Source organism: Barbus barbus (assembly GCF_936440315.1).
Source record: "Barbus barbus genome assembly, chromosome: 3".
NCBI lineage: Eukaryota > Metazoa > Chordata > Actinopteri > Cypriniformes > Cyprinidae > Barbus > Barbus barbus.
The window spans coordinates 36202847-36228641 of NC_136731.1; the positions used below are offsets into that span (position 1 = coordinate 36202847).

The 25795-nt window shown below is 37.7% G+C and overlaps 1 protein-coding gene across 1 annotated transcript; it reads left to right on the forward strand.

The window, feature by feature from the left end:
- The first annotated feature begins 696 nt into the window (after positions 1 to 696).
- Positions 697 to 25663, forward strand: rab40c (RAB40c, member RAS oncogene family). The gene is made up of 6 exons (XM_079395013.1): positions 697 to 1880; positions 15814 to 15874; positions 18939 to 18999; positions 19173 to 19250; positions 21385 to 21607; positions 22875 to 25663. Exons 1-6 carry the CDS (start codon positions 1739 to 1741, stop codon positions 23147 to 23149), a joined length of 840 nt encoding a protein of 279 aa, XP_079251139.1. The 5' UTR covers positions 697 to 1738; the 3' UTR covers positions 23150 to 25663.
- Positions 25664 to 25795: the final 132 nt, after the last annotated feature.

Genomic DNA, 25795 nt, shown 5'->3' on the forward strand with positions numbered 1-25795 from the left:
CGTTAGTTAATTTACTGTATATCACAATATAATTATATAATTTAAGTATATTAGTTTATATTATTTTTATATAAAAATTGTAATTATGCTTTATATTAAACTATCAACATTATTTATTTATTTAGTTAGTTAGTTAATTTACTGTATATCACAATATTTTAATTATACTTATACTGTATTTATTTATTATAATTTAAGTGTATTAGTTTTATATAAATAATTAAATTATTGTTTATATTAAATTAATAAAAATTGTATTTATTTTTTATTTTATTTAATTAGACATATTTTATACTGTATTTATTTATTATTACTGTATGTATTTATTATTTAAGTGTATTAGTGTTTTTACTTTTATATAAATATTTTAATTATTCTTTCAAAATAGTTTAAATAAAAAAAAAATAATTATGCTTTATATTAAATACCTTCTTAGCATCGTCGCCTTATTTTATTCATTTGTTTGATTTTTCCCTGTTTGTGGTTTTATTGTGTGTATTGATATTGGTGTAAGTAAAACTAACTACAATAATTTCATGCCCAAATCAATCTCTCTCTCTCTCTCTCTCTCTCTCTCTCTCTCTCTCTCTCTCTCTCTCTCTCTCTCTCTCTCTCTCTTCTCTCTCTCTCTCTCTCTCTCTCTCTCTCTCTTTCTCTCTCTCTCTCTCTCTCTCTCTCTCTCTGTGTGTAGGGGGAGGTACAGTCACAGTCAGAGCGCAGAGGTGAAAGTGTGTGTGATCTCTCCTATGTGAGAGAACATGGGACATATTTGGATATCCCAGAGCATTTACAGCACAAGCAATAATATCCAGCGGCTCGGATTATCGTTTAATAATCCCTCACCTTCCGCGCCTCGCCCCAGAGCCGCCTGATAACGCGCACAGATCCCGAGACGAGACGCGTGAACCTTCATCAATCTATTTGTTATTCGCAGGAAAACAGAAAAGGAGCCATGATTTCTGCCAGACGCGCTAGCATCGGCTGCTCAAGCTAACTCAAGCGCGACTGTGGATATCCTTAATTTTGTCAGCCTAATGTTTCTTTCTCACATTTAATCGTGAGGAGTTTATGCTGGAGCACAGAATTATGGTATAAAATCAGTGTTGTGCGCCTGTTGTTGACTCGCTAGGCTCATAGCTAGTAGCGTTAGCCGATGCTGTATTACTACATCTTAAGCAACCGCTCATCTTAATTGGGTTTTAATTAGTTTTACGATAACAAATATATATTCGTATTAGTAATATTGACATAACCGTGCTGGTGGTTACTAGATAAAATTGTAATAAGATTATTTCTTTGTGTTGACAGCTTGGCAGGCGCATGCTAACAATGCACTAGCTCGATAGCGCAATTGCTTTTCTATCATAGCAATAACTTGCCATGATTTCACATGTGTTCTTTTCATTTTGTATAATTAACGATGATTTGAACTCGTGTGAAGAAATGTAAACAACCTAGCTGTTCAGTTTAACAGCCGTTGAAGCATTTATACACTGATATTATTTTAAGACTGGAAGAGTGAATACGACTGGACATTTTTAAGACTAAACACTTCTGGGTCTGAACTGGAAGGGAGGGAAATGGTTTGATTTGGTCTGTCTACAGATTTGGCTCAGTACCCTTTCAAAGATAGACCTGACACAAGAGACTCATAGAGAGCCCCAGAGCTCTGGAGGAATCAGAGAGGGACACACACAGTTGTCTCCTATTCTTTGCTCTGGCTCTGATGTGAGCAATCATGGGCACCCAGGGCAGCCCTGTGAAGAGCTATGACTATCTGCTAAAGTTCCTCCTGGTGGGAGATAGCGATGTGGGGAAAGGAGAGATCCTGGACAGCCTCCAAGACGGATCTGCTGAGTCTCCATATGCCTACAGCAGCGGTGAGTTAGTCAACACTTCCCACACATCTTCACGCAGACTGCGAGTAACACATCCTTCAGCCAGAATAATCTCACAGTAAGGCCGGTGCTCCGTGAGCCATTCATATAATTGCGCTTTTATCAGGTTTACCAACTAACATGGTCAATATTGTTCTTTAGAATATGGCGAGTCATTCTGCGGGTGCCATATTGTTGCAGTCAGTGATTTACAGGAGGTGGAAACACAGTTTATTATTCTCTTTATCTTTTGCAGGATTGTGTAATGTTCACTTTTGCCCATTTAGATGGTTATATAAAAGCTGCATGTTTTTTCTGCTCAGTGGTTGTATGACATGCACTTCATGTTTGTTAGAACATGATCCGATAATCGGTTTGAACAATATTTTTATTTTTAAACAATATTGCCAAACTTGAGTTTAATTGTTTATTGATCCGCAAATAAATGGCACAGTGAACTTTTTAATTACTAGCCATTCATTTTCAAGCAATGATTTATGCAAATCAACTTTGCATAAATATAGTATCACAAATAAATCCGATATTAAATATTTATAATTTTTATTGTAGTACAACGATCAGGGAAGGGGGGAAAGGGAAGTGGTGTGTGGCCAAGTATGGTGACCCATACTCGGAATTTGTGCTCTGCATTTAACCCATCCATGTGTATACACAGTAGTGAACATACACCTGGAGCAGTGGGCAGCCAATGCTGCGGCGCACGCGGAGCAGTTGGGGGTTCGGTGCTTTGCTCGAGGGTCTCACCTCAGTCGTGGTATTGAGGGTGGAGAGAGTGTTGGTTATTCACTCCCCCACCTACAATCCCTGCTGGACCTGAGACTCGAACCCACGACCTTCGGGTTACAAATCCAACTCTCTATCCATTACGAGTATCAAATCATTAAAATTAGTTCCACATTTTGCATATTGGACACTTAAACAAAATAATTGGATTAACCCATATTGTTTTTTTGTGACTGATTAGTGCCCGGTAACAGATACTGTGTCTTGCTTGAGAATAAATGGCTGTTATTTAAAGAGTTATTATCCAGTTATAATCATTATAATACATACAGTTACTGCACAGCTGAATGCTGTTATTAGGTGCTCCCTTATTCAAATGGTACCTTTTTTTTTTTTCTTTAGGTAACTTTTTCACTTAAAAAGTGTGAAATGAATATTGGTCACTGCTGGTTATACTCTGTATAATTGTGTATGTGACCAATAAAACAAAAAATCTTGAATCTTGGTCAAACCCGTTATCAGTAGCTATCTGTAGTTCTAAGATGCTATTAAAAATAATATGTATTAGTATTGGTCATAAAGTCAATATTGATTGACTTTTATTAGTCAAGACTGTGCAAGATGTTTTTGGTGAGTGTTCCGGTGCATAGATCTCCTTCAGGATACGTGACATACAAAGTAAATATAACTAAGAAGTGTGAAGTGTGTTTGTATGTCTGTTTTCTTTGAACAGGTCTGTACAGCACACCATCAAGACCGGTTAAGCACAAGGTTCTTTTGATTTGATTTCTTTCACAGCTTTCCATTTGCTGTAATTAGATCATCCACGCTCTGTCATTAGGCTGAAGCCAGTGAGGTGATAGACCAATTATAGACCGATATGCCTTTCATATCCAAATGAGCCTCATGTGTGCAGACGAACAGGAGCTGGGTTGCTCTTGTTCCATCCCTTTTCATACATATGGGCTGCTGTTTATCTTGTTTGTTGAAGCTGATAGGGAACAGTGTGTGTTTTATGGGTGTGAGAGATCTCAGAGTGATGGCTCTTCTCTGAGATCTCCTAGGGGAGCTTGCTGGTCCAGCTTCAAACGAGTTGCCTTCTACCATCACTCAGAATCAACACAGATGGCTCCACGATCTGTGCGTGGATTCAGCAATGGAGAATTGCGCTGCAGGCATATATATTTCCCTGAGGGAGATGCCGTCCTGACGTGCTCAGATGGTTTAAATGTTGAAAGGCTTTTTTTAAAATGAATTATATATATATAGGGTGTGTAGAGGAATTGACAGCGTGCAAGGTGCAATATTAAAGCCTGATGAATAGAAAAGCTTCCTTTTTTGGTTAAAACTTCATCTCATTATTTTAGATTTTTTTTTATGCAGGACATGTGGTTGGTGTTAAGGATCTAAACTGGCAACCCGCACAGCGGTAACAACATGACCAGAGAGTGTTTTCCCTTTAGACAGTACTTTTCCTTTCCTTATTTATCTGTTCTGTTCTGACTGAGTCAAAAATTTTAAATGCAACAAACTATATAATTGTGTATTGTTAGAACAGCACAATAAATGGGTGTGTTGACCTTTAAAAAGGAGGAGATGTATATACTTTGCCATATCCTCTTTGCTTTGTTTGGTTAATTATTGCTGGCAAGACCATGAAACCTTTTAAAGTCATTAAAGAGACAATTAGAAACCGGAATTTGCATTTTTCCATTATGTCATGTTGATCATTTAGTATATTAATGGATTTTTGTGGTTCATAATTATTTTCGTTAGCCATTTGGTGTCCAATATTAAGGATGGGTCATGGTGGTTGACCACAAACAGCCAGTTGATTAGTCAGGTTGTCTAGTTTATCTTATTATTTTTCTTTTCTTAACTACATAACTTGCATTTTGACATCTTTAGTGGCCGTGCTTATTTCAGAAATATGCAATTTTGAATTTATCCCAGTGTTTTTTTTTTTTTTTTTAAAGAGTTCATGTCAAGTTAAAATAGTAACTTTTAAAAAGCATCTCCAGATTAATTTTTGTTGCTCTGTGCCTGAATGTTTATGAATCCAAGAACCTTGCGTGACTTATGTACACTAATGATCAAATGTTTGGGGTTAGTAAAATATTTTTTTTAAAGTCTCATGCTAGACAAGGCTGTGTTTGTTTAAAAATACAGTAAAATATTAATATGAATAAATATTAATATATTACAATTTGAAATAGCTGTTTTGTGTATTGATATATTTTAAAACTTCATTTCTAATATAATATTAAAATATATTGATTTGGAGTTTAAGTAACATTTCTTATTATTAATGTTGAAAACAGATTTTTGTGAAAACTGATAAAAAAAATTCAGGATTCTTTGATGAATAGAAAGGTCAAAAGAACAATGTTTATTTGAAATAGAAATATTTTGTAACGTAATTGTCTTTACTGTCACTTTTCATCAATTCAATGCATCCCTTTAAGAAATGTCTTATAGCAATCAACTTGATATCAGATTGCTAATAAAGGGCTTCCTTAAAGGGATAGTTCAGCCAAAAATTGAGAATTGTCATCATTTACTTATCCTCATGTCAATTCCAAACCTGTATGTCAAAGTTTCCATTAGTACTTTAACCAAAATGAGGCCTAAACTCTTAGCTTTGCAGCTAAACCTTCAAACCCTCAAAAAGACCTCATTATGACTCTGCTCTCATTGGGCCTCATTTATGAAACATGAGCAGAATGAATTTTTGTGTAAATCGTTCGTAAAGCCATTCTGGCGTAAACTTTCGAATTCATGAAAATGTTCGTATTTTCAAAATTTTAGTTGGTATGAAAGAAATGTACACCTGCTCCCCACCACATGTAGGTTGTGTAAAACGTACTGTGCTCTTTTTTGCAAACTGATGACACAGAATTTTGATCCACTGCCATAATAATTACAAGTTCATTTGCCTTTGCTCTCTTTTTTTGATTTTTTTGTAGTTGATTTGATAACTGTAAAACACAGTGCTCGTCACTGTCACTATTTACCCAGCCGTAAATAGAGGATGGGTGGGACAAATAGCGACCAACCATCCTACTTGTACAATGACTACCTACAATAGAGAAGTCAATATTACTGTTTTTTATTATATTTAGTAAAATTATTAAAAATGAGATACTAGTAATACATTGCCGCTGTGGATATTCCAAATCATAGCAACTAAAGCGTATCAGCTGGAAAAACACTGTGCCACCAAAACATTTTCAAGCACCGCCAGCTGGTCGTTTTAAAAAGAGCGCCTGACATTTTTCAGCTGGCTAAAAACTATTTGGTGGACACACGTTATTGAATATTTATTGTTAGGCATATGGCCTGTTCATCTCTTTTGCATTTATGAAGTTTGGAGCCAAACCTGAGAGTAGACCAGAATATTCCATTGCGTTCCTGGACATGCAATTTGCGTAGCTGTAATTCCTAGGCGAGGATTAAGCTAATTGTGAATGAGTGTGCACAAGTGCCCTATTTACGAATGATTGGAATTCATTAACATACACTTGTCGGAAGTTTACGATGAGTTTGTGAATCCAGAGGAGAGTTTTTGGGAAGGTCTGTTTTACGTGCAGATTACTCTGAATTTACTTATTTACACAAGTTTCATGAGCAATTCCATGGAAATGTCAACCTTGCCATGAAACATTTTTTTCAAAGTTGTCCTTTAAGGTCTGTCTTTTATAGTATTGATGTGCTGTCATGGAAATTTTAAGAAAATTGCTTTATTCACCACATATGAGGTTTGCACAAATAGAAAAGGTAAATGTTCAGTCAACCATATTTCATGCTTTCAAAAGAGGGATCAAATCCTCCCTTTTTTATACTTGTTTTTATATATGTTAACAGTAAGCATTTTGCAGAAAGATGGGGGGATGCATGAGAAATAAATACTCTCACTTTATGACAGCACTGCCTTGTACATTTATAAGCAATATATTTAGGAATTCATGACGCTTCAGTGCTGTGTCACGTCCGTAACGATTTAAATATAAAGTTTATACGGTATAATAAATATTAATACAAATAATGTCAATCTTCATATACAAAGCCAAAATATGTCCATGCTAATTATGATGAACAATTCATATCACTTACTTGCTCTAAACAACCTTAATTATGCGTTACGGACGTGACCGTTATGGACGATTCATATTAAATCATGCAATTGACCAGCTCATATTTGTTCACCATGCTGTTGATATTAAAATCACTGGCTCACATTAAATTTATCTCGGTTACTGTAGGCTATATCTGAACATTTCAGAAACCAATTAATTCTAGTAACATTAAAAAAACAAACAAACATGAAAAATACATTTTTAATAAAGAGAACATTAAGATTTACATATCGCCATAATAAATTATTATAAATATAATTATTACAGTATTTAATGGAGAGGGACGAATAGACGTGCACAAATGTTTACTGTACCTTAAAGGACACGCCTCTCGTGATGATGCGTTTTCCCTTTTCCCTCATTTTCTTTTCCTGTTGACCAACAAGAGTTGTTTCTGAGGTGAATGCAGATCTTCTATTTCTGGATAAATATCTACTTTATTTGAAGTAAATGGTAAGTAATTTGATATGTACATGTACATTTTAATTTTGAGAAAAGTGTATGAATTACAATAATAAATAAAATATCTCGAACACTGGCCTGTGCATAATGAAAGAATCAGTTCAGTTTTAATATTTTTTTTATTACACAATATCAATGTTAATAAAAGTAATTAATATAATGCAACAACCAATAAAACAATATGCAATAACCAACAAAGAAACAACAACAAAATGTAATTATACTATATAACTCTCATCCTATAGCACAATGGCAAAAACTAATACTGAAAGACAAAGGGAATTCAGAGAAAGGAAGAGGAATAATGAACATTTCAAGGAAAAGGAGAAGAAAAGAAAAAAACAATCAAAACAAGAGACAGAGAGGGCCAGGGAGCTTGCTAGAGAAAGACAGAAGAAAAGGCGTTTGCTGAAGAGCTCACAGGTTCCTGCTTTACTCCAGGAGTCACCACAGAATTCACCGTTTAAAACAAGACCGTCTCTAGGCAAGGCACTAAAATGAGCACTCCGAGCCCTCGAAAAAAATGTACAATTATAAAACAGATTCCAACATCACTGTGCCGCCTTCCAGAGAAAAACAAAATGAAGCATGTGACCACCACCACTACTACATATGATCATGTCAGAGAAATCTATGAGAGAGATGACATCTCAAGGCAAGCACCAGGAATGAGGGATGTGGTAACAGTCAGAGAGGGAGGAGTGAAAAATAAAATCCAGAAACGGCATTTAACAATGTCTATTCTAGAGGCCTACCGCTACTTCAAAAATGAACATCCGGAGTCTATAATTGGAAAATCTAAATTTGCTGAGCTTCGACCATCTCATGTGCTCCGGTCTTCAGACACTCCAAGAAATGTGTGTCTTTGCCGATATCACGAATATATTAAGTTAGCCCTGGACTGTCTGCAACATGTCATCCCAAGGCAGGCATTCCAGAGCACACAGGATTTTGTGTGCCTGTGTGCTGTGGCCTGCAATCACAGATAGTCCCCTCTGCATGTTAGGACAGTGTGCTGAATGCAGGAATGGCAAGCTCTTGGAAATGTGTACCCTCTGTAACATCCCAGAAGAAGATAAACAAATTAAGGTAACCTGGTACGCATGGGAAACAGAAGGGCTGCCAAATAAGGTCCAAAAGAGTGGCACACTAGGTGATGTACTTAATTTTCTCAAGACAGCGGCTACAAAATTTGTGCATCACTGTTTTGTTAAAAAACAGCAAAGTGGATTTTTTCAGGCCAAAAAACTGCAGGCAAAAACAGACCAGGAAACTGCAGTGCTGCAAGTAGATTTTGCCGAAAATGACTCCGCTGCCTACCAAGACCAAATCCAGTCAGCACACTGGCATCAGAAGCAGGTCACAGTGTTTCCCTCTGTCCTGTGGTCTGATGGAGATCCTGAGTCATATGCTATAGTGAGCGACAGCCTGGAACACGACAAGAGGTCTGTGGCAACCTTCCTCTCCAAGATTGTGGAGGACATTAAAATGAAACATCCTGCAATGAAAGAGATTAACATATTTAGTGATGGAGCTGCTTCTCAGTTTTAGAACAAGTTCATCTGGTGTTTCATGTCAACTACATTCAAGGAGCTGTTTCCAGCTTTAAAAGTACAGTGGCACTTCTTTGCCACAAGCCATGGCAAAGGTGCAGTGGATGGCGTGGGAGCAACAGTGAAGCGTGCAGTTAACACTGATGTCCTCTGCAGACAGGCAGTCCTTGTGACAGATGCTGCCTCATTTGTAGCTTCTGCAAGGAAGAGTTGCCCAAACATCAACATCAAACTCATTACATCCAACAAAATCACAGATTTTATACAGCATCATAAGCTAAATGAGAGATGGGCCATTACCTCAGCTGTTCTAGGCACTCAATCAGTGCATCACATGGAGCCAGTCTCCTGGGGAGAAGTGCGGCACAAAGTCTACTCCGAGGCAGAACAGTCAGGTGTTTTAATTAATATTTTGTAAGTTTCTTATTACAATGATTCATGCCCATAACAGTGATCAATATACTCATGATCAGTATGCTCACCTTTTTTGGACATCTGTTTTACAGAGCTCTTGTTGCTACAAAATCTTCAACGCTAGTGAGTTACAAATGTTGACCTATTAAAAAAGTTCATGTTGTTGTTAATTATTTATCTTTCAAGTATTTCTTAAAGATGTTCACATTAAACAATAAATGAAAATACTTTTATGCTCACCTTTTTTTGAGAGACGTCACGTCCGTAACAATGGTTTTTCCTTATAAATGCAAAAATGAAAAACAAAATAAAATAAATAATTTATGTCCCATGGAGAGACGACCCTTATCCTTTCGGCTGGTATTATTTCTTTTGGCTTGTGCATTTGAATTCGCAGAATTTCTACAAAGTATTTTGACTCCCAAAAACTCAAGTCCTTTTTTGTCACGTCCGTAACGCATGCATATTTGCCTGATTTAAAATATAAAACACGTGCATAGACTGTTTTTTTTCTGATGCCTAAACTCTATGGTTAGGGGTTTAGAAAAATGTAAACCGATGTTTCAGTATATTGTTAACATTTACATTCTCAGAGAATTTATATTTCAAGTTTTTACTGCAAATGTCACGTCCATAACGCTGGAATTGCTCAGGCCCATTTAATTTTTAGTGAAAAGCGAGCATCCACAGTTCTTCTCCTGATGAATGATAAAGTGGTGATCAGATATGTAAGTCAGAGTCATGTTGTGTGCTGTTTAGTCACACACACAAGCTCCTGTTGAAATGCATTGTCTCAGTGAAACCAGCTTTTCTACCTTTCTCAGCCTCAGGCATGTTTGTTTCATTGCTCTCATGTGCTCGCAGTCTCTGAAATTACCCTCAAAATCAGACGCACATTGTTCTAGCTCATCAGCGTAGCAGGGCACATTGCAATTCACAGCATCTAAATATGTCATAAATAAACCCAACAATGAGACACAAAGACATCTTGCTCTGAAAGCAAAGGCTTCCTGCAATTAAAAAAATCCAACGTTGCTACATTCTCCAATTTAAAAATTTTTTTTTTTCCTCTGTCCATTGATAATAGGCTATTTATATCGTATTAAAGGTGCAGTAGGGAGATCTTGGAAAATGCTAACTTTAGCCTGATATCACTGAAAGTGAACGTCCCACCCTCCCTGCAAATCACCGTCCAAAATCACGGCTCACAGACCAGACAATCAGAGACAACATTACCACAATACATCATGTGTCATTCACCAGTTATAGTACAGTGTACAGTTTAGAAGATCAGGCCCTTTCTTTCGGAACATGCAGCACAAATCCTTGTTCTGTCCAAACTGGACTATTGCAATGCTCTCTTGTCAGGTCTTTCAGACAGTTCCATCAAACCAGTTCCTGGCTACCAATAGCTGTTCACATAAAATTCAAGGCATTAATGTTTGCCTACAAAACCGCCACTGGCTCTTTTTTTACCTCTTTTTACCTCTTTACCTAAATCCAGTACTTCAGACCTATGTGCCCTCTAGAAGCTTGCATTCTGCAAGTGAGCGACGCATTGTTGTACCATCCCAAAGAGGCACAAAATCACTTTCACAGACTTTTTCATTAACTGTTACATCCTGGTGGTATGACCTGCCCAACTCAATCCGAGCAGCTGAGTCCTAAAGAAACAGCTAAAAACACATCTCTTCCATCTTTATCTGACCCTCTAACACTAGCTTTCTTTTTTTCTATCTACTTGTTTTCTTTCATTAAAAAAAACTTGCTACATGTACTGCGTTAGGCTAACTGAGACTTGTCACAGCGCTTGCATATTGTTGCTCTTTTGTTGGTTTTGATTGTTTCTGTTGTCTTCCTTTGTAAGTTGCTTTGGATAAAAGCGTCTGCTAAATGACTAAATGTAAATGTACAGTTAGTAAAAGTACTACAATATCAGGAAGGAAGATCAGGTTGTTGATGTCTGTTGATATTTTGTTTATGATATGCAAAGACATACAGTCCCCTCCAAAAGTATTGGAACAGTAAAGACAAAATTGCTTCGTTGGCTGTGGAGTCAAGACATTTGCAAATATGATTAAAAGATGAATATGAGACAAAACTACAGAATGTCACATTTTATTATTAGCCGTTTCAATACATACATGTTTTACCAAATAAAAAGAACACCACTTCAAGAGTTCATCCCACTCATTGATGTGAGCATAAGTATTGGGACAGTTGAAGATAAGGCAGATATAAAAGATTAAAAGCTATTGTTTAGTTTCAGATCCCTTGCACACAATCACAGCAGTGAGTCTGTGACCCGTAGACATCACCAGACTCTTGGTCTCATCCTTTGAAATACTTCTCCCAGCCTTTAATGCAGCCAATTCCAATTGTTGCTTGTTTTGGGGAGTTTCTGCCTTTACTCTCCTCTTCAGCTGGTGAAATTCATGTTCAATCGGATTTAAATCTGGAGATTGATTTGGGCAATCTAAGACTTTCCATTTCTTTGCCCTTATAAATTCCTTGACTGAACTGGCAGGGTGTTTTGGGTCATTGTCCTGAAGCACTTCCCAATGAATCTGGTGGCATTTTCTTGAATATTGGTAGGCAAGATGGTTTTGTACCCTTCCAAATTCATTCTGCTACTATCATCATACATTAAGTCATCAGTAAAGTTGAGAGGGCCTTTTCCAGAGGCAGCCATGCATGCCCATGCCATGACACCACCTCCACCATGCTTTACAGATGAGGCTGTATGCTCGGGATCATTGCAGTTCCCTTTTTTCATTTTCACAGCTTTTTTGATTTGTCTGTCATCAGCTACTGTTGTTTTCTCAGCTGATCAGGTAGTTGTTGGTTGCTGGTGTCGCAGGTGGTTTCCAAACTCTTGATTTCTCCATGCCCTTTGTTTTTTCTAGAGCTCTAATTGACTTCTTCTTTTCTTTTAGCATCCAAATTGCTTGCTTTTCTCTCAATGTCAGCTCCCTTGTCTTCATCCTGGTTTGTGTGTGTCATCATCGAATGCAAGATTCAGAATACAGAAGAAATGGATATAACTGATACAATACATTCCCTGCTTTTACTATCTGAAGAATTAATGCAACAGGACACAGCTGATCACTTAGAAAGACCTGTGAGGCAACTATTACAATACTTATGCTCACATCAGATAGAGGGATGCAACTCTAAAAGTGGTGAACTCACCCAATAATAAAATGTGATATTCTGTAGTTTTGTCTCCATATTCATCTTTTAATCATATCATGTCTTGACTCCACAGCCAACAGAGCAATTTTGTCTTTAATGTTCCAATATTTTTGGACAGCACTGTATGTTGACAGGCAGGTAGGAAAGCCAATAAAAACGCTTGCAACGAGCGTTTTGATTGGATGAACATTTCTTGGTCCTACGCCTTCCACAGAATATTTAAATGCACATAAATACATAAAGACCACTTAATGATTGCTAAAGATTGTGAAGAGACTTTCAACTAGCATAACAATCACCTATTGCACATTTAAACATGCCTGTACATGTCCCTGTCCACTTGGTCCCTCTCAGGTGTCCTCAAGTCCTGCTGGATCTTTCCCTTCCAGGCTCTTCCTCAAAACTAGGCTCTTCAGGCTGTCTTTGCTCAGCGTGGCTGGGAAGTCTTGGCCTGCAGCCCGAGCTGGAACCTGAGATGATAATTACACCGTACTGCCCTTGTCAGGCCACGTAGCCAAGCCATCTGCCCATACAATTACCCAGAACGAAGGAGGAGGGATGCTAGAGGAAGGAAGTGCAATGCTCCTTTGGCTTGATGTGCTGCCCTGCCTAAGAGCAAAGCTTTTGCAGAATGGAGAGCAGCAGGAAATCAGCCCCAGTGGTTCTTTTTAAGTGCAAGCCATTTTTCCTCATTACATTCTCTTGTAGATGTTTAATAATGGAGGACTGAAGAAGTCTGTGGGCTCAGAAGCAGCTGATATTCGCCTGTCAGGAGATCTTACGCTGCCTATGTAGCTTAGCGTGAGAGGAGACCCTCCTTCAGACATGTTCTATTTCAGAGTCATCAAAGCTTTATGAAGTATCTTAAAAAAGATGGCCGTCCCATCTTTCCCCTTCCCTTTTTCTATTTAAAGCCTCTGCTGTAGGGCTGCACAATTAACCAAAATAGTGAAAGACTGAAAACTGCATCTTGACTTCTGTTGCCAAAATAAAAAGTTTAACATTTGAAAATAAAGAAATTAAGATTTTACCACTGTAATTTACTGTTGTATTGTAACAGAAAAAATATTTATTGTAGTGCTGTCAATCGATTAAAAAATTTAATGACGTTAATCACAGTCCTGGACTCTCTCTCGGACACACTCGTCACTCATAATCACACAATCCCTGCGTCCCAATGTGCATACTACCCACCCTATCTGCCCTACATAGTATTGAAAAATACTGATCACATAGAATTCAGGATGGATAGTGTGCACATTGGGACGCAGGCAATGATAGATTACCTTCCGTGCTGCGATGACGGCAAGAAGTTGGGATCAAACCTTATCAAACGATTAATTTGCATTAAAATAATATTAACGCGTTAATTTTGATTAATCGCATGCGTTATCTTTGACAGCCCTAATTTATTATTGTTGCGGCAGTGTAGTATATTGTAGTTTTATTTTACAGTACTATTTGTTATTTTATTTCATGCTGTAATGCTGCACAAGTCATTGAAATAACACTGAAATTGCTGTTTGACCATCTGCTGTCAACAAAAGAGAAGCTTTAAGTGCTCCTTGCTTGGCTTGGATAATCAATGTTATGGTGTTAAGCCACAATTTCGGTTACATCACTTGCCCACCGCGGCACCGGCCCGCATGTCATTTAGATTTTTTTTATTGTAAAAAAAATTATTTAGATTTAGTTTAGTTAGAGAACAGACACTACAATTAAAAACTGGACGTGGCTGCTCAATTGCGCATCACAGATCAGATTTCATTCATCACGTGAAGAGAGTCGAGATGTCTGACAAGAAGAGGTGAGACCGACAAGACGATGGTGGAAGATTTAAGTTTTGAAACAAAATGCAAAAGCGCCTGTTTTTTAATATTTTGGATTTTGAAAAGCCTGTTGACTTTTGCCGTTTATCTAAGGTGATTTTGGACGTTTTTTTTTTTAACATTTGTTACTTATTTATTGGGTGCCGTGCCTCCAAGCTTTCTTATTCGTTTCGCTAATAAACATTCTACATTTCTTATTTACTTGGTTCCACAGTGAGAAATTGCAATAGTAAAACTTGCTTTAATTTGAATTTAAATCAGGTTTTTAATGTAAATAGACAACGGTTTTATTCAGAAGTGTGTCTAGCTGATTTATTAAAAAATGTATCACCTGAATATAATTTAGAATTTTTTGTCTAGTGTACATCTGAAATGTCTTTTATAACCTTTTGTTAATTGTATACCTTGTATAATTTCTTCAGAGATCGCTATGAAAATAGCCTTGATGCTGGCATGGCATTAAAAAGTGAATAAATGAATAATTTAAATCAGAATCAGAATGGGCTTTTTTGCCAGGTATGTTTACACATATGAGGAATTTGTTTTAGTGACAGAAGCTCTACAGTGCAACAGAACGACAGTGACAAGACAAGATACTGATAATAAAAAGAATAATATACAAATAAAATAGACAATGTACAAAATAGACAGTAAGTCTATTCTGTAAGTCAGTAACAATATTCTAACCACATTGATTTTCAGTTATTTTTATGATAAATATTGCAATTAGTTTTCTTCCCTAATTCATGCAGCTTTACTCTGCTGTGTCCCCTCTTTTATGACTTTGCAGGAAGTAAACAGCAGATATCTAAGTGGAATAATAGATGACAGAAGGGTGCGACTTTGTTTTTGCCTCTAATCAGAGAGGAACAAAGTTGATTTCCTTTTTGAGAACTGATGTACCAGAGGAAGCAATGGCCAAAACCACTCTTATTATGATGAATAAACTCTCCCGACTACTCCAGGTTGGGGACAAGTCCATGTCCATGTTGTCAGCATTACATTACAGATAATCAGATTTTTCAAGTGTGCAGAAAGATGATCCACTGAGACAAGCGCTTTTGGCATGGTGAATATTCCAGGCACTGTCCTGTATGAAAAGAGACGCAGTGAGCCTTTGTTAGAGACAGAGCCGTCTATTAAAATGCAAAACAGGCTTGAATGCTGACCTGCTGTGAAGCGCCCGAAAATGCAGATGTTGCCATTCAGTTGATGGAGCTCGTACTGTTCATTTTTTCTTTTATGAATGATAAATGTAGATAAGCAGTCAAGGTAATCGCCTTATGGGAAGCATCCTGGTCACATTTCAGCTATGATAGCATTAGGTAACAGCAGATTGGTTGCAGCTGTCAAGCTTTCCACTGAATGTGCACAGTCAGTATCAAGATGGTCATTTCAGCTTTTGGTGCCTTCTAATGAAAGGAAGAATTGGCTGAGAATTAAATTAGGTAGTACACCAAATGCAGTCATTCTGACAGCCGAAGCTTTTCGAGTTCCCGATCCTGTCTAGAGTATTTTCTTTTCAGTAGACAACCTTGTGTGATATCTGATGGCAGACAGACAGGTACGTGTCTTATCTAAATGTTCTCTGTCTTTCTTGCAGGAATCGACTATAAGACCACCACGATCCTGTTGGATGGGCGGAGAGTGAAACTAGAGCTTTGGTAAGTGCATCACAACTCCTGTTTTGTCTTTCTCCTCTAGACAGAACAGTGCTTCTCGTGCTTAAAGCACAAATCTTATAAGGCTTCGTTCCACAGACAGCAGGCTTTCCTTCTCATTGCAATGAAAATTAACACAGAGACAGACGGAAACTTGATTTGCGAAATAAGTAATCCGTATCCATGTTTACCAACTTTATGGATATGAGTGTTTATTTCCCAATCATCAGGAAATATGAGATAGGAAAATCATAAATTTTAGATTTGTTAGATTTTATTAATTATATTAAATTTTATATCATTAAAAAATTATATTTTGAACTAATTTCTGCTCCAGTTTGTTGTTTTTAATATAATTTACACAGTGGCTGTAATAGCTTATCTTAACAGATTTATATAAACATAATTAAGACATAAGACACTTTCAGGTTAAGCAAAATATACTAGCCTATGTATTCATTATATATATATATATATATATATATATATATATATATATTAGTGCATATATTTAGCAAAATGCTCTTCTCTAGACTTCTCTCGCAAACTGACGAGCTATTAACCCCAAATGACTTTTCTGAGGTAAATGTGACGCATTGTTCACAACTGGTTTATTGACTTCTTTTCCACAGTTGAACATAGATTACATGGGACATGATACATATTAATAAGTTGTACTGCTTCTTTCAACATACTTTCCTAGGTATCTATATTTGAATATATTCATATGTATTTTGTGCTATAAGTAGTAGTAAGAAGGAAGGGTTGGTCGCGTTCAGTCATGCTCTGTGCTGCATTGTATTTTGTGTCATTATGCTTTGGCAAAGTATCTGTCAAACTAACTAGAACCGAAAGCACAATATGCCTTAATCCCTTCAAGTCTGTTTTCGCTTCGTGTTTCAAAGCACACATTGTTGAGGCCATTAGATCCGGTCTTTTCTGCGCCTCAGAACGGCTCAGTTCACAGTGAATGAATGTAGTGAACTTGTTTATTGCACGTGCTGTGAGTTTAGCGTGCATTTGGGAACGCAACAGCCACCAGTTAGGCTTTATTTTCATGGCATTTCACTAGATTTACAGTGAGACGCATTTTTGTAAGCATGTTTTCACTGAAGCTGGAGTTCTCCTTCAAAATAAAAGCTTTACTGCCGTTTACGTCAAAATAAAAGCTTAACAATTGCTTAAAGCTAGAGGTTTAAATGCAGCCCAAATTCAAAATGTCTCTTTCAAGTACAGAAATTAGAAAGTATTGTAATTCCCCTACTGTACTGTAAAGCAAAAAGAATGTGCCTGTGAACAATTCATTTTAATTTATTTTGCAGTGCAATTGGTTTACAATATATGGCTATCATACTATAATATATTACTGTCATGTTGTTGTTGTTGTTATATTCTAATTTGTTTGGCTTCCTAAAACACCAGTGTGAATGTAATTTAGACTAAGACAGTATATCACAAATAAAAGAGAGTTGAGTCCTCTTTAAAGTTCAGGTACAAGTCAATTCACTGACTTTTTTTCTGACTTTAGTTTTCTTAGTCAAGAAACCTTCTTGGTTAACCATGGGTTGGAGCTCTTAATTTTGAACTCTCAAAGTGCATTAGATGGAATAATTTAACTTTTAAAATGTACAAAATTTAAATTTTGTTTAAATTCTTTCATTTGTCTTTTTTTTTAATATATCGCAATAAACATATCGTGGACTTAATTTCGCGATATTATCGTATCGTTATCGTATTTGATATTGTTTTACACACACACACATTTTATGTATGTAGAAATGTACATTAAATACATAATCGCAAGAGCTCATAAATAATCAAGTAAACATTCCATTATCTAAAGGAGGAAAAGGAATCTCGAGCCCACGTTCTGTTATACATCCATAAAAGCATTTAGCGACTTCCCCAGAGAGAAAGAACAGTTTTCTAATCAGGGAGGCATTGGAGTATAAGACATCAGAATTACACAATATGCTCATTAGCATTAACACACAGTGTGGTAAGTGCCTGAGGAGCAATTCTCAAAACCCTTGAGGAAATTCCCATGGTCCGCTGTAATGTGCTGGGCTGTATATTATGTAATGTTTTATAGTAATTGGGCTTCTTAGTGCATATTCCTTATAGAGCCACTCCACAGGGCTTTAATCTCCACCTACATCTATCTTTGCTATTGCACGTTTCAGAGATCCCAGGTATATCTGATGAGCTCTCTGATGTGAATGTGGAAGTGCAGCACTAAACAGCTTTCCCAAGAATGGGTTCAGCCCCACAACTTTAAAAGTGCCACTGCCATTTGGAATTTATTATGCAGATTTATTTAACACTTTCCACCCCATTACAGCCAGCTTAACTGTGAGAGAAAGTTTTCACTGACAGAGAGTGTAGGCAGCTGGAAAGGTTATTTGGGTGCGGACGTGCCACAGTGGAAAACTTGTTTTTCTAGCCTGTGACGCCAACACAAGTGCCTGAGTCATCTTGTATTTGGGTTAACTCTAAGCTCAGTGTGCAAAACGGTGTCGATTTCAAACACACATCTTTGTCCCAAAGTATAGTGAGCCGCCTATCTATTTACTGCCTACATAGGCTGCTGCCTTTTAAGGGAGCATTGTAACTGAAATAGAACCTCTTAAGCGACCGATTTGGAACGCTTTTCATAGGCAGAAACTCTCAGTGCTACGTATATAGTGCTGAAGCATGGTGCATTAGTTTGATGTTAGCTTGCTATTAAGTTAATGCAATGCTCTTAAAAGGATAGGAAATGGATAGCACACAAATAATGAAGTTTTCTTTTTTATATATTTGTCTGCCAGATTGGATGAAGAGTTTGTCACAGTGCATTCTGTTATTGCCTTTGCTTTAATTGTGGTCAAAAGAAAACAGCATTATTTTGATGCCCACCTTTTGGAACAGCTTTCACATTATAAATGCATATATGATGCCTTAAAAATTCTCTGAAAGAAGCTCACAGTGTTTTGAAACAAAGCTTGTGTGTCAAGCTTAACTGGTGTAGTATTTACCGGCTGTTTGCTCTGTGATTTTGTCTTGACTTGTCTTTGTTTGCTTCCAGGGACACTTCGGGACAAGGCAGGTTCTGCACCATTTTCAGGTCATACTCCAGGGGAGCGCAGGTAAAAGCACTTTTAGTGTTTAAGTCCAACAAGAAAAAAATCACTAGTGGTCTTGGAGTGTGTTGAAATGGTTTTGTGGAGTGCAGATCATGTCCTGTAAGTGCTGTTAACGTCCCTCTTCACTGCATGAACAGGATACCGGCTAACAATACATGTTTGTTTGTCCTCTACAGGGGATCCTGTTGGTGTATGACATCACCAACCGCTGGTCGTTTGACGGGATAGACCGCTGGATCAGGGAGATTGATGAGGTAAAATTAAGCTGCTCCTTATGATAAAGTGAGGTCAGTAATATACCCATAGTCCTGTGGGCTATAAGCTAGAGACTGATAGATAGATGTCCCTGCTTTACTGCATGTATGTGTATATTATGCACATTTGTGTATTCATAAAAGAATATTGTTCAGTATTACAGCAAGTTGAACCCAGACTCATAGCATACAGTGTCACTGTGACTCTCCTCTCCTTTCCTTTCCTTTCCTCCCCCTGCTCCTGTTGCTGTGTTTGATATCCAGAGAGGATGTCCTCTCTTACTATAGCCCCCTTCCTTTTAGGCTACTCTGTTACGGTCTCTTCCTTCCTTCCTTGTTTGAGAATTGTATGTTCTTGTGTATATTTAAAGGGATAGTTCACCCAAAAATGAAAATTCTGTCATTTACTCACCCTCAAGTAGTTCCAAACCTGTATGAATGTCTTTGTTCTGCTGAGCACAAAGGAAGATATTCTGAAGAATGTGGGAGTATTTTTTTCCTACTATGGAAGTCAATGGTGCCCCAAAACAGCCTGATTACAAACTTTCTTCAGAATATCTTCCTTTGTGTTCAGCAGAACAAAGACATTCATACAGGTTTGCAACTACTTGAGAGTGAGTAAATGATGGCAGAATTTTCATTTTTTGGGTGAACTATCCCTTTAAGTGGATATTTGTGCTTAGGTAGTGTGTGTTTGTTGCGTGGCTGAAGATTTCTTCGCACAAAGAGCTGCAGAAAGCATAAACCGCACATATGACGGAAAGAGGGAGCGTGTTGTATTAGTTGGCAGCAGAGACTTAAACTTGAGGACTCTTGACCCGCTTTGGTACATATTAGAATACTTGAGTCAGACTTAAGCTGATGATTCACAGTGAGTCATCTCATTACAGAATGAGCTTTGACCTTGCTGAGCTTCAGAAGGGTGCATGGTGCAGTGCCTTGCTCAGTAAGCTTCGAATTAGTGTAGGGAGGAAACTTTGATGGTCTCTTGTAGTCAGTTGATAAATATTTTGTAATCTAAGGTTGAAGACAGTTTAGTTTATAGTTATGTTCACAAAATATTTACACTACCGTTCAGAAGTTTGAGGTTGGAAAGATTTTTTTTTATTTTTTTGACAGTCTCTTATGTTCACCAAGGCTGGTACAGAAAAAAGGTTTTTGTGTGAAATTATTACAATTTAAAATAGTTGTTTACTATTTAAATTTATTTTAACATGTAATTTATTCCTGTGATGGTAAAGCTACTCAAAAAAAAGCTCTTCAGTGTCACATGATCTGACAGAAGTCATTCTAATACACTGATTTGCTGCTCAAGAAACATTTCATATTATTATCAGTGTTGAAAACAGCTGTGCTGCTTCATATTTTTGTGGAAACTTTCAGGAGTCTTAGAAAGTTCAAATGAACAGCATTGATAGTATTGGTAGTGTAGATATGTTTTTCCATGTATATTACTAGTGTATACATTTTTATTTTTTATTGGTGCCAATAATGTAACATTATTAGTATTATTATGTATCCATCAGTAAGAAATCATCAGAATTCATCATTAAAAATTAAACCATATATTACTAATACGTAATATAATACAATTTAAAATTAAGTCCTAAAAAGTAAAATCAATCATTTTGTTTTAAATTAAAAAAAATCAATTTAGGCCACATTGTAATGCACAGTATCAAAACAGTATGGATTTATTTTTTTAAGATTTCCTTTAGAATGTGCTAAAGATTACATTGAACTGTTATTAAATTATTTGTTTTCACTGATTAAAGGAAAGAGCATAATTATTCAATATCCGATATCAACTGATATGATACGTCTTTCCGAGCATTATTTGAGATTCAAGATTCAAAGAATACGATTTGAGACTCGACTGTGATTTTATTTGAACCTACTTGCTGCTGCTCAGTACAGCTCCTAGAGATGGGCGAGTGCTCTTTTTTTTTCTGTGGACTCGAGAAAGGCACAGATATGACAGGCCTCATTGAATATATAAATGAAACAGACCAGCTGTGACACTGTTTGAGATTCACTCAGCCTGACAGGACTGTGTATCTCCCTCGTTCTTATCTCTCCGGTCCTCCCATCCCCCCTTTGTAACCCAAATTCTTGTCTCTTTGTCTTTCCTCAGCATGCACCTGGTGTACCCCGTATTCTTGTGGGTAACCGGCTGCACCTGGCGTTCAAGCGACAGGTCCCCACAGAACAGGCACGGGCGTACGCAGAAAAGAACGGCATGACGTTTTTCGAAGTGAGCCCTCTCTGCAACTTCAACGTCATCGAGTCGTTTACAGAGCTGTCGCGCATCGTGCTGATGAGGCATGGCATGGAGAAGTTCTGGAAGCCCAACAGAGGTGAGTCTTCCTCAAGCATGTGTTCTTTAGTAGACCGATGATACACCAACATCTCTTCACTTTGAAATCAATAAAAAAGTGGCGAAAAGGTCCATTCTTTCTGCTATTTTAGATCGTAATCTTTGGTTTTAGCCTTCTGGGTGATGCAGGAAGACTGACATGATCAGCATAGCTTTCCATTAGCATAGAAAACCACACTGTATGTCGTCCAGAGCCGCGTAATTAGAGGCAGAAGGCTTTCAGTGAAGCACTTCTTTCTCTGTCTGTTTCCACTATTATGTGGGATTTTCCCATGAGGCCTCACAATGCCTCAGATGAGCTGTTTAGCAGAAGCAGCGCCCTGCAGTTCTGAGAACTGGAAACACTTTCAACATGCCTTTCAAAACGGCAGAGATTTACTCTTTATTTCTATTCTATTCTAGGTTTTGGATCTGTAAGATTTTGTTTTTTGAAAGAAATGTATACTTTTATTCAGCAATTGCAATTTAAATTGATCAAAAGTTTCAGATATTTATAATACAGAAGTTACAGAATATCAGTTACAGAAGATTTCTATTGCAAAAAATGTTTTTGAGCTTTCTGTTCAAAGAACCCACAAGTTAAGCAACACAACTTTTTGTAATTGATATGAAATGTTTCTTGAGCACCAAATCAGCACATTAGAATGATTTCTGAAGGACTATGTGGCAAGAATAACTTACTTTTTAATATATTTACATTACATTTTAAAATTTTAATTGTAATATTTCACAATATTATTTTTTACTGTACTTTTGATTAAACAAATCCTTAGAGAGTGTAAGATATTTCTTTCAAAAACAAAGTACTGACCCCAAACTTTTGAATTATATTATTTTTGAAGGCTTGCTAACAGCACCATGTTGTTTTTTTGCTAAACATACCACACGTCCTTCCCAGAGGTTTTTCCTCGTAGATCACATTCTAACACCGTTAACCAATATTCCCATGTCAGGCTTCCCATGTGAATCTCATTTGCATTCGACTCCATCTGAACAGAAATGCAGGCAGCGTGTTAACATCTGCTGAGGGAATGTTGAATAATTTAAAACATTCTCATTACTTTTGTAAAGGGAATATAAAATGATCTCAGCATGCAGATGCATGGAGGCAGCTACTGTTGAATCCCTGGAGTATCACATGCTTATTTTTTTAGTTTTTATGGTTCGATTATGTAACCGTTCAGGTTTGTTCTGATTGCCTTTGTCTTGTGACAAAATGTTTGTGTTTTGTCTTTGTTTCGTTGCAGTTTTCAGTCTGCAGGACTTGTGCTGCCGTGCCATTGTGTCCTGCACCCCTGTGCACCTAATCGATAAGCTTCCGCTTCCTGTGGCCATCAAGAGCCATCTGAAGTCATTCTCCATGGCGAACGGCATGAACGCCGTCATGATGCACGGACGGTCCTACTCACTAGCCAACGCCGCTGGAGGCAGCAAAGGCAACAGCCTCAAACGCTCGAAATCCATCCGGCCACCTCAGAGTCCGCCACAGAATTGCACCAGGAACAACTGCAAGATCTCCTAGCCTCTGGGCACAGGGGTGGGGCCACCCCCCTCCCTTCCCTTACATAACACTCAGGTGCACACATACAAACACACAAGAAAACCGACACGGGGCTGGGCCGATGACGCGACAGAGGTGTGGCGCCTCCCGGTGCGGGGAGAGCAGGATGTGAACAAACACTTCCTGCCGCTACAGACGGCTACATTTCTCCCCTCACATTGCTGCAGTACAGTTGATTCCTCACTCACAGGTCGTGAATAAAAACAAACCCTTCGTCAGAGTCTGATTTTGTTGCAGTGACCACCGACGGCATGTTTCCTATCGCGCTAGCACCCTCTGCTGGAGAGTTCATAACCCTGCATTGGCTGAGAGGCCTCTTTTGAAGTTGTTTTATGGGCTTATAATACGCTTTGGTTGTGTTTTCATTTGCTCATACTCATTATCCTCACTGCTCTGCATATAGTGTTCCTCTTTTTTGCTCTTTGCAGGGGCCTGTTCTCCCTGCAAAAACAGAAGTACCTCGCTCACATGGTCTTGCATGCTTGCCAACAATGAGAGAGGGCTGATGCGAAATTACATGTAGTGCTTACGTATGAACCGATGTATTAAAAATGTGATTTGCACTGCAAATTGGTGGTCTCTGACTTTGCTGGTCGTTTGCACAATGACTGTTGTTGAATGTGGACTGTGGGACCACTCGGCTGAGTGCGACGGCACAAGCATTTCCAGGCACCTTCTGTTCACAATCTTTCCTCGCTGAAGATCCAGAAAATGGTGTTGTTGGGTCAGAACTGTCTTCTCCTTAAACGCAGATTACAGGAAATTTCTCCTCAGGGGACAGTATTGGCAAAGGTTTTTTTTTTGTCTTTGTTTACTCTCTGCTTCTTGCTTTTTCCTGCACGTCTTGTGGGATTATTTGTCATAGTTTTAATCTTATACTGTAATTACCTCTCTTCTCATGTCCAGAATTCGATACCACAACTGCCTTGCAGCCCTATTTTCGCACTCAAACCCACACAGTTCAGTACTTTCCCATTATACTTTCTGTGCAGTTACAAGTTTCCACACTTTTCCGGCTAAAATGTGCAATTATTTCAAAGTCCACGTGTTCTACCAGTTTTCAGTGTTGTAGCATGAGTTCAAAAGTCAGGTTTTTGCTCGAAGCCCTTTTAATCTGCATATACAGCATGGTTTCTCTCTAGATGTATGAAGGATAATAAATCCATTCAAGCTTGCTTCTAAATATCAAGCACAAACAAAACAAGTGTAATCTACAGCACTTCCTTTCACTTCTCCCAACGCATTTCTTCCAGGTCTGATGAGCTGTAGTTGTTGAATAATGGATGCTCTTCATTTCATCAAAACTCCCAACAGTCTTTCCCCCCCTCTCTCCTCCACCCCTTCATCTCAGGGATGAGCCCTGGCCTCCAGCGGCAGACCTGCCCAATGAAGCCTGTTTAAACCTGGCTGAGCGACGGGCTGCCAGCAGGGGCCTTTAAACTTCCCCAGAGGGCTGTGAGCTCTCGGTGTTTGACCTATATGCTATTTGCTACAGGCCTTTTGCAGTTGCTATAGCTGATAGAATGATCCTGGCACATGTTGGCTGTGTGTTTAGAGCAGTTGTGCGTATTGGTGTCCATCTATTGGGTGACGTAAATACTAAAGGGTCCACAGAAGGTGTTATTGCCCCCCTCTTAATCTTTGAATCCCAAAAGGTTGTGGTAATAGAAATACTACAAAGAAGTGTTGTTTTATTCCGTTTTGGGCACCTGTAGGAATTAGTTTATCCCTCTCGCCTGAGAGCAATGGTTGTTCTTCTCTGTTATATGCACATCATATAGTGCAAAGAAATTCTGTGACTTAGTTAGAAGGTTCCATTTCAACTTTTTTTGCATTGTAAAGTGTTTTTCCTCTTTGTAACTGAAGCCTCTGATTATATTTTTAAAAACACGCTCATGCTTTTTAAGTCGGGCGTTGAGATGGGACCCTCCTGGTGTTGCCAAAGGGGTGGTTTCTTTAATTCTGTTTGAACGGGATAAAGGGAAATGTGATTTGATGGAGCAGTAGGAACACAATTGTAAACACTATTTTCCTTTGGTTGAAGCTGAAAGCTGCTGAATAACTTGCGTAATTATCAGACGTTCTTGCAACAACAACGAAAAACTATTTTTTTAAATTATTGATTGTACAGTTCTTAGTGTATGAAAAGCAATGACTTTTTCACAATAAAATTGATAATGTTATCAGTAAAACAAAGCTTTGAGGTTCTTTGCATCCATCATGCTCTTCACAGATGACACTTACGGTATTTACATAGTAAAATATGTATTTGTTGATATTTTACACAAGCTAATCAGAATAAATTATTAGGGTGTATCAGAATATGTGTTGAGGAAAAAACAAATCAAATTACTATAGGTAAAATATTAGGTTTTCACCTAGTACAGTGTTTTTCCTTCTTGGAAATGAGGAAATTATGGAGCATTGCACATGAAGAAAAAAAATGTTTTCTCGTTTTAGTCATAGCCATTATTTAACAAAATTAAAAATGAAAATTAAACTGTACTACATGGCCATGATTTACCTAAAATATGGGAACAAATGAATACAGTGAGATATTGACTTAACTAAAACAAGGGAATGAATTAATAAAACATGGCCACAAAT

Excerpts from the sequence above, each read along its gene's own strand:
- rab40c (XM_079395013.1), top strand. The coding sequence starts at position 1,739 with ATGGGCACCCAGGGCAGCCCTGTGAAGAGCTATGACTATCTGCTAAAG. Across the intron at positions 1,881-15,813 it reads TCCATATGCCTACAGCAGCG|GAATCGACTATAAGACCACC; the intron begins GTGAGTTAGTCA and ends TCTTTCTTGCAG. Across the intron at positions 15,875-18,938 it reads AGAGTGAAACTAGAGCTTTG|GGACACTTCGGGACAAGGCA; the intron begins GTAAGTGCATCA and ends GTTTGCTTCCAG.